General features: G+C 40.2%; 1 protein-coding gene across 1 annotated transcript; it reads left to right on the forward strand.

The window, feature by feature from the left end:
* Positions 1-9330: 9330 nt before the first annotated feature.
* On the forward strand, positions 9331-10249 carry ier3 (immediate early response 3). Its single transcript, XM_080766056.1, has one exon. It carries the CDS (start codon positions 9411-9413, stop codon positions 10029-10031), a length of 621 nt encoding a protein of 206 aa, XP_080622182.1. The 5' UTR covers positions 9331-9410; the 3' UTR covers positions 10032-10249.
* The last annotated feature ends 4091 nt before the right edge of the window (positions 10250-14340 follow it).

Consider the following 14340-nt stretch of genomic DNA (forward strand, 5'->3'; position numbering starts at 1 on the left):
ACATAATTTATACACACCTATGAGTCAAAACCAACTGTCAGACTTCCTGTTAAATTCACAGAGTTCAAAGAGTCATACATTTGTCATCTTCCTTTCTCCATGCCATTTTCTTATCTGACCACCACACTGACGACATTCAGTCACACACCTAACTCTCAATCATAATGACAAGATCAGTTTTACTTTAATCTTCCTCCTTCCATCCTTGCATGGTTAATGTGGCAATATTTTGTCAACAAAATAACAGATTGTTACTTTTCTTTAAAGAATTATGTCTGAGTGTTGTTTTCAACGTTGTGTCCAAAGTCACACACAAATGTACACATAATCTGAAGGCAGAACTGATATTGTTTGAAACACCAGCACCAAGTTCTACAGGATCACCAGAAAGGTCTAAGAATAGGATACCAATAGTAACAATGCAAATCCCCTCCATCTGAACAGTATCAAACTGATCTCTCTCATCACTCGATCATCATGCTCTGGTATGTATGTGTTGATGTGTTTCTGTACCTGTTACCATATAAGACCAGTCAGACCACCAGACACCCCGCATGATCTCACTATAGAGCGACATGCACATCCTTATAATACAGTATCAGTTCTACAGAGAGAGATGGCACAGGGAGAGAGAGGGGGGAGGTAATGAGGCAGGTGAGTCGAAAACATGACATCATGTTAACCCATTAAAGCCCAAACCGCACCCATGATTCGCCACACCACTATACTTGCAACCATTATCCCCAATGGCAGTTGCAAGGAGTTGCATTGGTGTGGTTGACCTTAAAACTGTTTTGTTGCAACTGGTGTGGTTTGGACCTAAAACAGATTATACAAATGTTCTGTTTTCTGAAAAACATGTTTCTATGTCAGTGGTTCTCAAACCTTTTCATGTCAAATTTGGCGACGGACCCCCATCTCAAAATATTTCGTTCCAGGGAGAAGCAAAGATTTGAGTTGGAAAAAAATAGCAGCTCATACAATACAAGCTCATAACGCGGCACGAAGTGCTTTCTCGGTTTTAATGGCTTAAAAGCTACAAAACAAAATTACTATGTTGCAAAATGATGTCATCCATCCCTGGCTGCAGGTACAGACTATTACTGAGCTTCTGTTGACTTGTCTGTTGCTTCGTCTGTGCATGAACACAAAAAAGAAAGTGTCAATTAGAGAAGTAATAGGTGTCTTGAAATCAGTACATGGAGACTCAGCCTATACCAAATGAGCTATATATGTGAGCCTCTCATACTTCAAACAGTTGCATTGTTTTGCTGTAATGCACCAGCTTCCTCGAGACAATTCTTCCTTGATTGTGCAAACATCAGTAGCGTGCACAGCCACAGACATTTAGAGGGGCAGGTGCTCAAGTGAAAAAAGGGCACCTTGTGTAGCGCGTGGAACCAGCCAGTTTCCTTAATAGTGTGAGATTTATAGATTTTGGTGTATAAATAATATATTAGAAGCTTTTTTTTAAATCAAGAATTGATCAATGTCACCATGGTCCACATACTGTACACTGTTTGTTTGTTTTTTCAAAAGGGTACATTGCTGTCCAGAGGGAAAGGGCAGGTAGTGCACCCCCTAGTGTCTATCTGTGCACGCCACTGGCAAACATATCTGGCGATCATAGACTGTAAAAAATATGGACAAAGCGTTCCGCGGGTCTAACATGAACGTAAAATGAAGCCTGTCAGTCCTTGAATTGTACATCGCCATCTTTCTAGATCCGTTTTGGCCCAGCTGGCCATTGGCTGGCCCAGACAACGAGGCTTCTTCTCTGTTGGTTTTTATTTTGACTCGAGTGGGTGGGGAATCCCGATCATAGACTGTAACGGTAGCCACGCCCCTCAAAACATACGCGACTTTATGGTATTTTATTTTATAAATGGGACCATAATTTTCCAAAAAGAATATTATGACATTAGAAATGAGACTTTATAGTGACTGGAAGCAGAAAGTATTCATGACCATGTTTATTAAGGTAATACAGTCTAGGTGAAGTTGGGCCCAAATACATGGACTTATATGGGGCTATGGGTTTTTTTGGGCCCAATGACAGCGCCACAACAGGCCATTATATGAACTTTCAGGAATTCCCGATTTCCTTAGTAGCTTCACAAAATATCTGTCTGACTGCCCCCCTGCTGGCGATACAAACGATTTAGATCTGATTCTGTGTTTTAAAGTCAAATCACAAAGCTGCAGTCATTGGTCATATAGGGTGGTGTGTTTTACCTGCTTAAGTGAGTAAGACACTTGTTGAAACATCAGTTTGACTAATCATCCCAGGCTACACACAGAGTTGGAAGTCACAGCTGTCAATCAACAGGTTAAGGTTGAATGCTCTCTTTGATGTTCTTGTGTGTAACTCCCTTTCCTTTTGGAAACATTCCAGCTTAAATGGTCCAATGACATGTCTCAACCAAGTTCATTATAGGTTATAGACAGAATACATGAACAGGCATGCTAAGAACAGGCTAGCTGTTGTCAGCTTTAAGGTTTGTCCTATAACAATGAGTCTTTTGCATCCTATTTGACGCCAATAACTCTTACAAGTTTCCATTTTTCGTCAGTATACCATTATTTCTTTGTGTGACCTTTCATGAAATGTGTGAAAGAAATGTATTGACTCAACCAATGGCGCAGCATGCGATTCTAGATGGGCCTCGCGCGGACGTGTGGTGGCCACGCAAATAAAATCTGTTATTTATTTGCCATATTTCAGTTATTGCCCCCAGAGTGACAGCCAGGCAGTTATTATTTTTACCTTTAGTTAACAAGACAGACAGACTCACTGAAACGCTTCAAATACTGTCACACACAGTCACATGTCTTCATTCAAAAGCTACAGAAATAAATATCCTTTTGTTTGAAACTAAGTGGAAATCACAAAACAAGCTTCCATTCCAAATACCTTGTTGCTGAGGTGTCGGAACTTCGGAAGATTTAGAAAAGCATAATCCACAGTATTGTCATCGCAACCTCCTCCTCGAGAGTCTATTTTTAGTTTATCAGATCTTTCGGCGTGCTATGGCCCGGGACGAGAAAGATGATTAAACAAAACGTAAACATCTCCACATGGCTAGATCTGTAGCAGCAGTCTCATGGACTTAGGCAGGAAGTGGACGTAACAACAACAACTCGTATCCTATAGTCTAAGACGCGTGAATTCCGTTTGTTTCCGAGCACAGGCATGGTAGCGCCCCACCTGCCTGTAATTGGCCTACCGACACTCCTCCAAGGTGGATATGCTGGATGCCTGGATAGTCTGATGGGTAACATATATGTATAGTAGTATGGTATGATACAAGAGAACGCTAACTTGTACGTTTTCTTTTTGTAGACTTTGTAACTAATATTGTTTATGCCGTTTGCTTTTATGGAATAATTGATTGAACATGCACCCCATAATATGATTTGATTTGGGTGTGTTCTTAAAATAAAGTGTTTGTGTTGTGTAATTTGTTTTTTATGTGTAAACTTGAAACATTATTGTACTATAAAAAGGTCTGTTTTGCCTTCATCTTTATCCTTTTTAGTGTAATAGTATTAATTTACTAGATTAATACACGATAATCAACAGTATGATATCAAAGCAAATGGCATAAACAATAAGTTTGCCTCTTCTACAAAAAACTAGTCTAGGCACATTATTAGTGAAAATGAACCGACTTTATGAAACCTATTATGTATTTATTAAAAGAAAAGAAAAAACATTCGATGGGTGGCCCACCCGGGCCCACCCGTAGCTACGCACCTGGAATCAACGGTGGTTTCCGTCCAATTGTACGGTATTTGGCTGCACATGCCTGGAATCCAGACTGATTGTTTGACTTTTGTAAGTGGAAAGAATCCAAAAGATAAAAGGAGCAATATTATGTCTGGATTCCAGGCTAAGAGAGGCTTCCAAATGGTTTAAACTGTGTTAGTTCAGTTATAGTTACAGAGCCAATAACTGGCAAAGTGGCCTAGTCGGGTTCTGAAAGGCCAAGGTTTGATTGATTGATTGATTGAACATTTTATTCACAGTATGTAGAATGGGTACATTTCAACGAAAGTACAGATCAATACAAAAACTATACGAGGATAAAACCAGAAAAAGCACTAAGACTTGTTTACATCAGGGTCCTCCATTTTCAATTCATCAGGTGGAGTTGAGGTTTGGTCAAGAGGTGGACAGAGACACGACCAGCACCTCAGGACATCAAGGTGAACCTGTTCACATCAAGGTGCATTCACATACCTCCGAACCAAACCTTTGTTTTTTGGTATAGGTTCTTGAGGGTCCTGTGGAGTGGAACATAAATAGAACCCTTAGGCTCATTTCAAGCCACTTTCAAGACAAGTGTGCTTGAAGACTTTGAAGTGAGCCTTAAGGGCTTCCATTTTAAACTCTTAAAGCAGCACTATGTAACTTTCCTCTTCTAGTGCTGACAGTTTTACAATTGAGCTAATAGAGCTGGCCTGCTTGCTATGGGGATAAATTGAATCTTGACCATCAGGTGAAAGATGAGACATGACTTTTGACAATAGAAGGGCAGGGAGACAAAATACTGTACAACCACCCCAATTGTATACGTTATATTGTATTAACATACAGATTGGACAAAATTGGAAATGAGAACAGAAAATGTGCTATCTTCTTTGTTCTTCAAGTTTTAGCATCTTGTTGTTGTGTCTGCTACTGTACATATAGGTGCTCACCACCAGCACCATCATCAGGCCAGTTCAAAGACAACTGGACTTCCTCTATTACCCCCAGGGATTATTGTAAAAGAAGAGAAAACTAAACATGCTCTGCTGAACAGTAGTAGGCTACCAGGCAGCGACGGTTGTTCCAGTATGACAGCCAAGTTACTCATGCCAAAAGCTTGAGTTTACTTTTGGTCTGGATCGGGCTAGTTGTGAAAAGCAGCATGTCTACAGTCTATGGTCCGCTCACAGGATGAACCCATGCACCCTCTCCCCAACTCTGCCATAACAGGGATTGGGTGAGATTACCCTCCCCTTAGAAACATTGCAGCAATCACAGTTCGAAAGGAAAGTGATGAAAGCGATGATGAAATAGGACAGAGGAAACTTTTCTCTCCGCTAGTGCCCCACTCTCAACATTTAATCATAGAACATTATCATAGAAGTTCCTGATTTTATTTGCTCACCACTCTGTTGCTGCAGTGTTAGTCTCGAATGTAGGATATGCAAGACTTCTGAAATGCAATGCTACTATTGCTGCTGAATGACATCCAGTATGGCTACATTTAATGAAGGATATTACTGTAATGTTGCTGCTAAAGTACAGTACATATACACAGTAAATCAGAGTACATGAGACACACACAAAGGAGGGGGCAGAGAAGTGGCATGAAAACTCAACACTTACAACTGGTTGAGCCATGTCTGCAGGGCAGGATTCTAATGAAAATGTTCCCATATATAAAATGGAGAGAAAACTTCCTGTGGGGTATACTGTAGGTAAAGGAAGAGTGGGGTACAGGCACCGTACTGACCCCTGAGCGCATGTGTACTACAACAGTCATTGTCTGTTCTGGTTCTGCACGTAGGCTGGTTTGCATGGCGACAAGCCAGTTTAACCAACCAAAGGGCACATTGATGAGAATTATCTCACAACAATGAACATATTATCACATCATCGCCACAATGACCCGGCTGCCTGGCAGCCATGTGATTATTTCAACCAATGGCGTGTGCGTGTGTGTGTGTGTGTGTGTGTGTCCACTTCATCCTGGAAACTTCAAACAACTAATCAAAGCAACGGCTGGCAGCCCGGACAGCTTTTACAGACGACTATGTGGTTCAGGGTATAGACAAGAATTACAAGAAAAACTGTGTAAACAAAAAGCACAGACACACACACACACACACACACACAAAAACACACACGCACAGACGCACAGACACACACACACACACACACACACACACACACACACACACACACACACACACACACACACACACATACATTTGAGCACACATACTGTAATACTGGGGGTGAACTGGGCTGGCTGAGAGGAAACAAGCTTCCCGCTCCCTTTCCATATGACTAGAACAACACTGACCGTCAAATGAATAACTTCAAACACCCAACAGACTGCAGGAGGTTAGGTCAGTTACTGTCAGCCAATGGTCAGACATGGAATAATATTATGTTTGAGTCATTGCAATAGGATACGTATAATGAGATGGAAAGGCTAATTCCAGAAAAGAAATGACTGAAGCTAAATCAAACTAATTGTAATAATATGGGGCTATATACACACAAATCTATTATGTCAAATGGACATTATAATGATAATGATTATCAATAATACACTAGAATACTAGAGCATTGGATCCAGATATAGCATTCTAGAATAACACTTGGCTAATTTATAGAAAGTCAGAAGGGGGTACGCTAGAATATTAAACTAATTTCAGTTCACTCAGGTTGGGTTCAGAGAGCGGCCAAACCCAAAGATTCCCATATATGGCAATCAGTACTACAGTAGACCGCCTGCATTGCTCTGATGAATGTTGTGTCAAGATTCTCCCACTGCTCTTCACAGTACTACCAACCGCCAACCACCCAGACACACTGTCAAGGTTCCCAGTGCTGGGTGTTGGTTATGTGGGCGGTTTAGTGTCTGTGTCTTTACAGTATAATCTTAGAGATGTGACACATACCCAGGGCATCCTTGGCGTGTGCTTGAGCAAACATATCATACCTATAAGCCGGAAGGGAAACCAGCTCCAGGTTTCAGACCAACACGCCAATAACATTCCTGCTGCCACAGGCTAACCAAACACTGTGTGAAATGAAAAGGAACATCCACACTCCCGACAAATATGTGCTGCAGTTATTTTCGTATATGCGGGAGAGGTAAATTACATAATTACAAAAGAGTTGTGAGGCGTTGAGAAAAGGTTGAGAACCACTGATCTAGAACAGTTAACAGTATTATCTCTATATCTGTACCCCCACAAAGGCAGACCAATCAAAGTGCAGCTCATGCTGCCACGTGCATATAGTGTACTCCACACGGCTCAGCTCACGCTGCTATAGCACCAGTCACTGTGAGCGTATGCCCTTATTGGGGGCTACATTTGCACTGGAAATTCTACACATGGCATGCCTTGCACTTTATTTCACCAATAATCATACTGGCTTTGTAGAACTAAGGTTTAATTTAGACTATAAATGAATAGTGATTAAAGATAAAATATATTTTTATATAGGCCGCCCTATATGCTTTCCCCTCTATCTGTCATCTATCTATCATCAGATATGATTGTGCTGCATGGTGTGTTTCCTTGCAGAAAGACACATCCATCCTTCTAGCTGTATTTTAATTTTGTTCCACTGTTTATGTTGACATTCATCCCTTGCAGGCTCTGTCTGTGGGAGGGGGGTCTGTCTTGGCTGGAGCTCTTGTGCACTGAGTTGATTGATTTGGCCATAAAAGTGTCACACTCATTATTATTATTTTTTACACTTGTTATTATTCCCGTGGATAAAATCTAATATTGGGCAAAGATATCATGGTCTCAATTCAGTGCTTGTTCACTTGTTACGGTTTCCAACTTGTGTAAATGATATATTCTCAACTTGTAAACTTGGGAATCATAGACCTTGTGCAGGGCAAAGATAAACGTGCATAGCACTTTTTATCACAAGAATAGGATTTGATGTGCATTTGTCCAGCCATGATATACAGTAGATTTAGGTTGCAATGAGTATTATAGGCCTACTGTAATATGGATCTGATTGTAGATGTAAAGGTAGAAAGGGGTTCAATATTAATATACAAGTAACAATGAAAAGTAAATGGTGTTAATTTCATAGGTGTAAGGGTGACGATAGTGCTGGTGCTTCAGGGGGAGTAGCATTTATACACAGTACTGAAGCACTAACTCAAGCAAGGTATAGGCCAGTATAGGGATAATGTACCAACATGTTTTATAGGAACCAGATAAACAATTGAGTCAATTTGAGTGTGAAACTCTTGGCCTGAATTAGACTTATGTTTAGATTTTAGCCTTTGATAAAGGTTACAGAAGAATAACTTGACCAAACCATTCATAACACTTTGTGTAAACAATCTATAGTAAGCTAGCAATAGCATCTTGCATTGGTTGAAGGTTTTTATTCTCACCTTTAGAAGAATATTTAGCTAACAGCTATCGCAGAAAGGATGTTTTCTTGGCAGGCTAAGACTTGTTAAGACTTCCACAGAAATCAAATGACTGAAATGTTAAACCCTGTACTTCCTGAGGTAGTACAGGGTGAATTGTGTCAAGGAGCTGGCTAAACAGGTTGTATTGTACATCACCTTTTCCAGGAAGGTTGCAGGCATATAGCAGAAGTCCTAATATAATATACAAGTAAACTACTATATTTTGGATACCAAGTACTTTATAAAGCAGGTATAAATAAAGAGTATACTTCCTGATTCACTTGCTCAACACTATAGGTCCCTCTGGCTGCGTCTGGCACGCTCTTCCTTATCGTTTCTGTTTTATGCACCTGTCAGTCTTTTACACACACACACACACACACACATACACACACACACACACACACACACACACACTGACACACACACACACACACACACACACACACACACACACACACACACACACAAGCGCACGCACGTCAAACGCACGCACGCAACATGGTTGCATTATCTTTCATCTCACTTTTTGTTAGTCATACAGTATATCATCATATTTAAGTATAATTTCCTTATCATCTTTAGGAAGTATTATTACATGTATGCATGCATAAGCCTAATTCATGTGGAAAGCTGGTTACATTTACATTTAATGACATTTAATATTGGAATTTTAATTATCCAATAAAGCTGCTATACCTATAACCACAAACGGTCTAACCACTAGCTCATATAATTTAATTTAATTTAACATATGATATGAATCAGATCTGTTCCCAAATCAAATTCAGGGTTGCTCTGCATTATAGTAATGTATTATCACTATCCTAAAATCATAACACATTCCGATTATGTTGTCAATCCATAAAAAATGTATGGAATAATTTAATACTTTTTAATAGTCTATTGTAGTAGGCTTATTTAATTCGCATAATGTTGCTGACTCGATCTGTCATGGGAAATACTAGACTATCTTCATCCTGTCTAGCAGGCCTCGAGGATGAAGTCATGTCTTTAGAAATAATGCAAAATTTAATGTACTTTTCATCGTTGAGCAATGTTGCGTTGCAGCGTTGGCTCACTGTCAGGGAGTGGCTAACCAAGCATAGGGGCGTACCTAAAACCTTTAAACTAGATATAAACCTTGGTCTCGCACCATACAACTACATTCAGATATAACTGAACAACACGGCTACAGGGGAAAAGACGAAAGAAACTCGAACAAAACTGCTAAAAATGTACTCGAGATCAAACAGCATGACTCTGTCTATTCAGACAACCCAGGCAGAACACTTCGCTGTACCCAGAATGATGGCTACGCGGAGTAGAGAGCCAGAAATCTTCACCTTCGAGCGGATACCAGCTCAGGCGACCGCCGCGCGCTCCTACGCTCCTATCCGGCCGAGGAAGCGCTGTACCGGCCGGGTGATGTACCCAGCTAAAGTCCGCATGCACCTTCCACCTGTCGAGAGGAGCCCAGTCAAGCGCTGGCTGATCGTCCTGTGTCTCGTGGTGGCCTTGCAGATCTACAACGAGGAGCCCTGCATCGACACGCCGGTGGGTAGTGGCGACAGCCCGGCAAGCGACTACCAGGTTCTCCCCTTCCAGTCTGCAGAGGAACACGCGCGGCATCTAACTGATGCTGCTGGCGCTTCCGAGGGTCTTTCACTCCCATCACCGAACTGTGATGATCTGTCCAGTCTCCGCTCGTCATCATGGGATCAGTTTCTGCTCAACACCACCTGCCCCAATCCCGGTCTGGAGACGGAGATGAGCCGCATGTATCAGCAGAGCACCAGAAACGGCTACGTGGTGGCCCTCCTGGTCTATCACAAACTGGGTAGCGATAGTAACTAAATAAAAGGACTGGAAAATCCGCAATTGCCACGGAAGAACCGTGCTGAGTTTTTGGAATGGACTGTGTCCTCCTCTGGACTAGTACGGAGTGGAGCTGCGCTCCGTGCCCACTGCCCGGCGTCCCATGGGAAACGAGCTGCATGTCAAGAGTCTCAAGACATGTTTACTAGCTCACCTTGGGTGTGGAAAGAACACTTGAAGGACTGAACTGAACTGAACTGAACTGAACTGAACTGAACTGAACTGAACTGAACCGAATGCATATTTACTGCTAGCCTAATACTTGAAAAGAAGAAACTGTAAACACTTGAATTGTATATGTTTGTGTGCTCACAAATAGAAGTAGAAATTTGTCCTCAGGCAAATAGCAAAGCAAACTACTTTTTAGAACTCACAAAGCATAGTCGAACTTGAAACTGACACAATTGTTTGTTGAATCATGAAGAATATTTTATTTATTTATTCAATTATTTGTTATTTATTGTATTATTATTTATTGTAGCCTACTAATTTAATGAGAAATAAAAATATCTCTAAAATGCAATTCATGTTTTCTGCCTTTTCATATATAATGCCATTCATGTTTTCTGCCTTTTCATATAACCACAATTAATTAGTGTCGCCCGACGCCTATAAAATATTTAGTATATAATAATAATAGGTATAGACCCAGTAACCTAATGCAAGATGCCCACACATCTGGCATCGTACAAAATGAAAATATAATAATAATAATAATAACAATTACGTGTGTGTGTGTGTGTGTGTGTGTGTGTGTGTGTGTGTGTGTGTGACTGTGTGTGTGTATATATATATATATTATACTAGAATTTCGTGGCCGCTACGCGGCCACTCAATCCCAGAGTTACTTCGCCACGCACTATGGGAAGAAGGAAATGGCGGGAGTTGACTCCACATCGGATGGGTTATTAGTTATTATTATAGCACAATGACAATGATAACGTTGTGTTGTAGATTGTGAGAAAGGGATTTGAAAGTAGCTCTCAAGTCCATAAAACAAACTAACATAGGCTACTTCTCTATAAGCAGAATCATGAATAGGCCTATTTAATTTATAGAAAAGGAGAAGAGAGAGAGAGAGCAATGTGTTTGTGGCTCAAACTTTGTCCAATATTGTTGAAACAGAACACAAAGATGAGTAGTAGCCTATTTTTTTTTAACACGCAGCACCTCTCTCTCTCTACGTCTCTCTCTCTCTCTCTATCTCTCTCTCTCGTGTGTGTGCACTGCTGCGCAATGTCACAGACAGACACAGACGCGATCAATAATATATAGCAGAAATAATAGGCAAAATATAACACTTTTCCTCTCTATCTGTGACTGTGATCAGCTCCTCACACATATAACTCCTCTCTCGTTCATGTACGCCTGCTCAAATTAGCAGCAACTGTTAGCATAAATTATTTTTTCCCCGTTTGGGGGGGGGGGGGGGGGGGACGCTGTTGGGAGTCAGGTTCGTTGAGGCCCGGTCGTGCTGTCTCACCCCCCGGCCCGGCCCAATGTTGTTCCGCCACTGTAGTAACGGATGGGTTATTGGAAAAGCGAGTTGTAGTGTGTGTAGTTGTGTTGGTCCAAAGCAAACTTCAATTGAAATAAAAGAAATGGTTTTTCATTGTCAGGTCATTAACGCTTTTCATGAGTCAAAAATAAATGTGAAATGCAATGTATAGCCTATTATAAAATCCCAGGTTGATAGAATACACAATCCTCTGTGATCACCAACTCACCAGAACATCTCTCATTAAAAACGTTTGGATTGTCATGTTTGAAAGTATTCTACATGCAACACTGAGCCTGTAAGCTGTGTGATGCTAACGAACTTAAATTGAAATAAAATAAATGGTTTTTCACTTCAATTGAAATAAGATAATTGTTTTGTCATTGTCAGGTCATTAACGCTTTTCATGAGACAAAAATAAATGTAAAATGCAATTTATAGCCTATTATAAAATCCCAGGTTGATATAATACACAATCCTCTGTGATCATCAACTCACCAGAACATCTCACATTAAAAACGTTTGGATTGTCATAAGCTGTGTGATGCTAACGCGCTAACACCGTTAGCATGGTGTGTCTTAAAAAACGGGCAATCAAGACACGCAAGGTTAGGTTACATGAGTTTATAAAGTTACATCGTGTGTTTTTGTGGTAAACAACTGACGTTAGGTCTGCGCACACTGTACGCTGCTATGGCAACCTGTCATCAAATGCTGCTAACGTTGTGTTCACCACTGTTAGCATGTGCTATCATCAAGCCAAAGCTGAGACAGATATGAAAGTACTACTGGCCAAAATGTCATAGAAAGCACAACACCTAATTTCGGAATGTTATTGTGACCTATTGAGCACAAACAGACCATGATTTGCTTGCTGGACCTATAATTAATTTATTTGCATTAAAATCCTCTGTGATCACCAACTCACCAGAACATCTCACATTAAAAACGTTTGGATTGTCATAAGCTGTGTGATGCTAACGCGCTAACACCGTTAGCATGGTCTGTCTTGGTCAAATAAAAAAGGGGCAATCAAGACACGCAAGGTTACATGAGTTTATAATGTTACATTGTGTGTTTCTGTGGTAAACAACTGACGTTAGGTCTGCGCACACTGTACGCTGCTAAGGCAACCTGTCATCAAATGCTGCTAACGTTGTGTTCACCACTGTTAGCATGTGTGCTATCAAGCCAAAGCTGAGATAGATTATGCAACTACTACTGGGGAAAATGTCATACAAAGCCCAACACCTAATTTCGGAATGTTATTGTGACCTATTGAGCACAAACAGACCATCATGATTTGCTTGCTGGACCTATAATTAATTTATTTGCATTAAATGTCCACTCGCCCATCAAAAACGGACAGAACAGAGCTGGTGACGTATGAGGCAGGGTGTTGCCAGGTTTGCGAATTGTAAGCGAGTTGCAGTGTATGCAAGTAGCGTGGTTAAATTCCTTGTTTCTCGGCGTGTTGTGGCACCCGTTTATCTGCTGGCTCGATCATGATTTTCATAAAAGTAATATTTGCCGAGCAAATAAGACACTTGAACGGCTAAAAAATAGGCTATGTCAGTTCGGGGAGCGTGCCGAATTTATTTTGCATATAGAGATGTGTGGTGAAAGTGTGGTTCGGTCGGAGATAGAGCATGAAGAATGAGTATGGGTACACCTTTTCACTTGTATAGTAGATATATATATATATATATATATATATATATATATATAACATTTTATAAATAGGAACAACTGCTCCCTCAAATTGATGACGAATAATAATAATGCTAGAATAATGCTAGAATAATAATAATAATACATCAATTTAAGGATAACTGTAAGATGACAATAAATGTACAGACTTTAGTCTGTAAATTTGCTAATATGCTAATAGATGGTTAGTCATTATCAGCATAGATGGTTAGTCATTATCAGCAGCTGCAGATGAGTTGTAGAGTACATCTTGCAACTGGACAACTCTTTAAAGCTACCCCTGGGGGATTTGTTACTCCTTTTGTTATTTTAATGATTAATATTCATCATGTTCAGACATGATCCTTGTTCATACACACACATTATCTCATGGTTTATCAACGCATTACCTCAACCTAAACATTGCACATCAATGAATGTGAGAGGGGCATAGAAAAAAACATGCATATATGTGAGTATTAACCCCCATCCCCTCTGTTAGAGAGATGAAAGCACTACAGACAACAGACAAAAAGTCTAATAAACATAATTTGTTAGAAAGGGCTGTTTGGTTCAATAAAGGGTTCAATAAATACAAAAACAAACATATGCCATGGCAGTGAAGGCACTCTTCTCAATATAAAAATATATGTATTAAATATTGATTTATTATAGCTAGGAATGTACCGATCATTTGATTTTGAGCATCTGCCGATACCGATATTTATGTTTTATAGAACACTTGTGCCATATCACAATAGTACAATATCCTAAATCACAGACAATTTCCAGTCCAATATCATGATATGGATATAATATTCATACTATGGATGTCCCGATCACGTTTTTTTGGCTCCCGATCCGATTCAGATCATTTGAAAATTATGTGATCGGTCCCAATTTCCGATCACCTGATCCGATTGGGTTTGCGGGACAATCCTGATTTTAGCTATAGATTGATTATTAATCTTCAGGGTAATGAAGCCATGTTCTTTTAGCCTTAATCTCTTACTGTACCATGTGCATGTTTTCATTTCTGATTTATAAAGTATTCAATCAATCAACAATACAAAAGGTTTGCCCGAAATATGTGTGTTGACT

Source organism: Protomyctophum bolini (assembly GCF_963924005.1).
Source record: "Protomyctophum bolini genome assembly, chromosome: 6".
NCBI lineage: Eukaryota > Metazoa > Chordata > Actinopteri > Myctophiformes > Myctophidae > Protomyctophum > Protomyctophum bolini.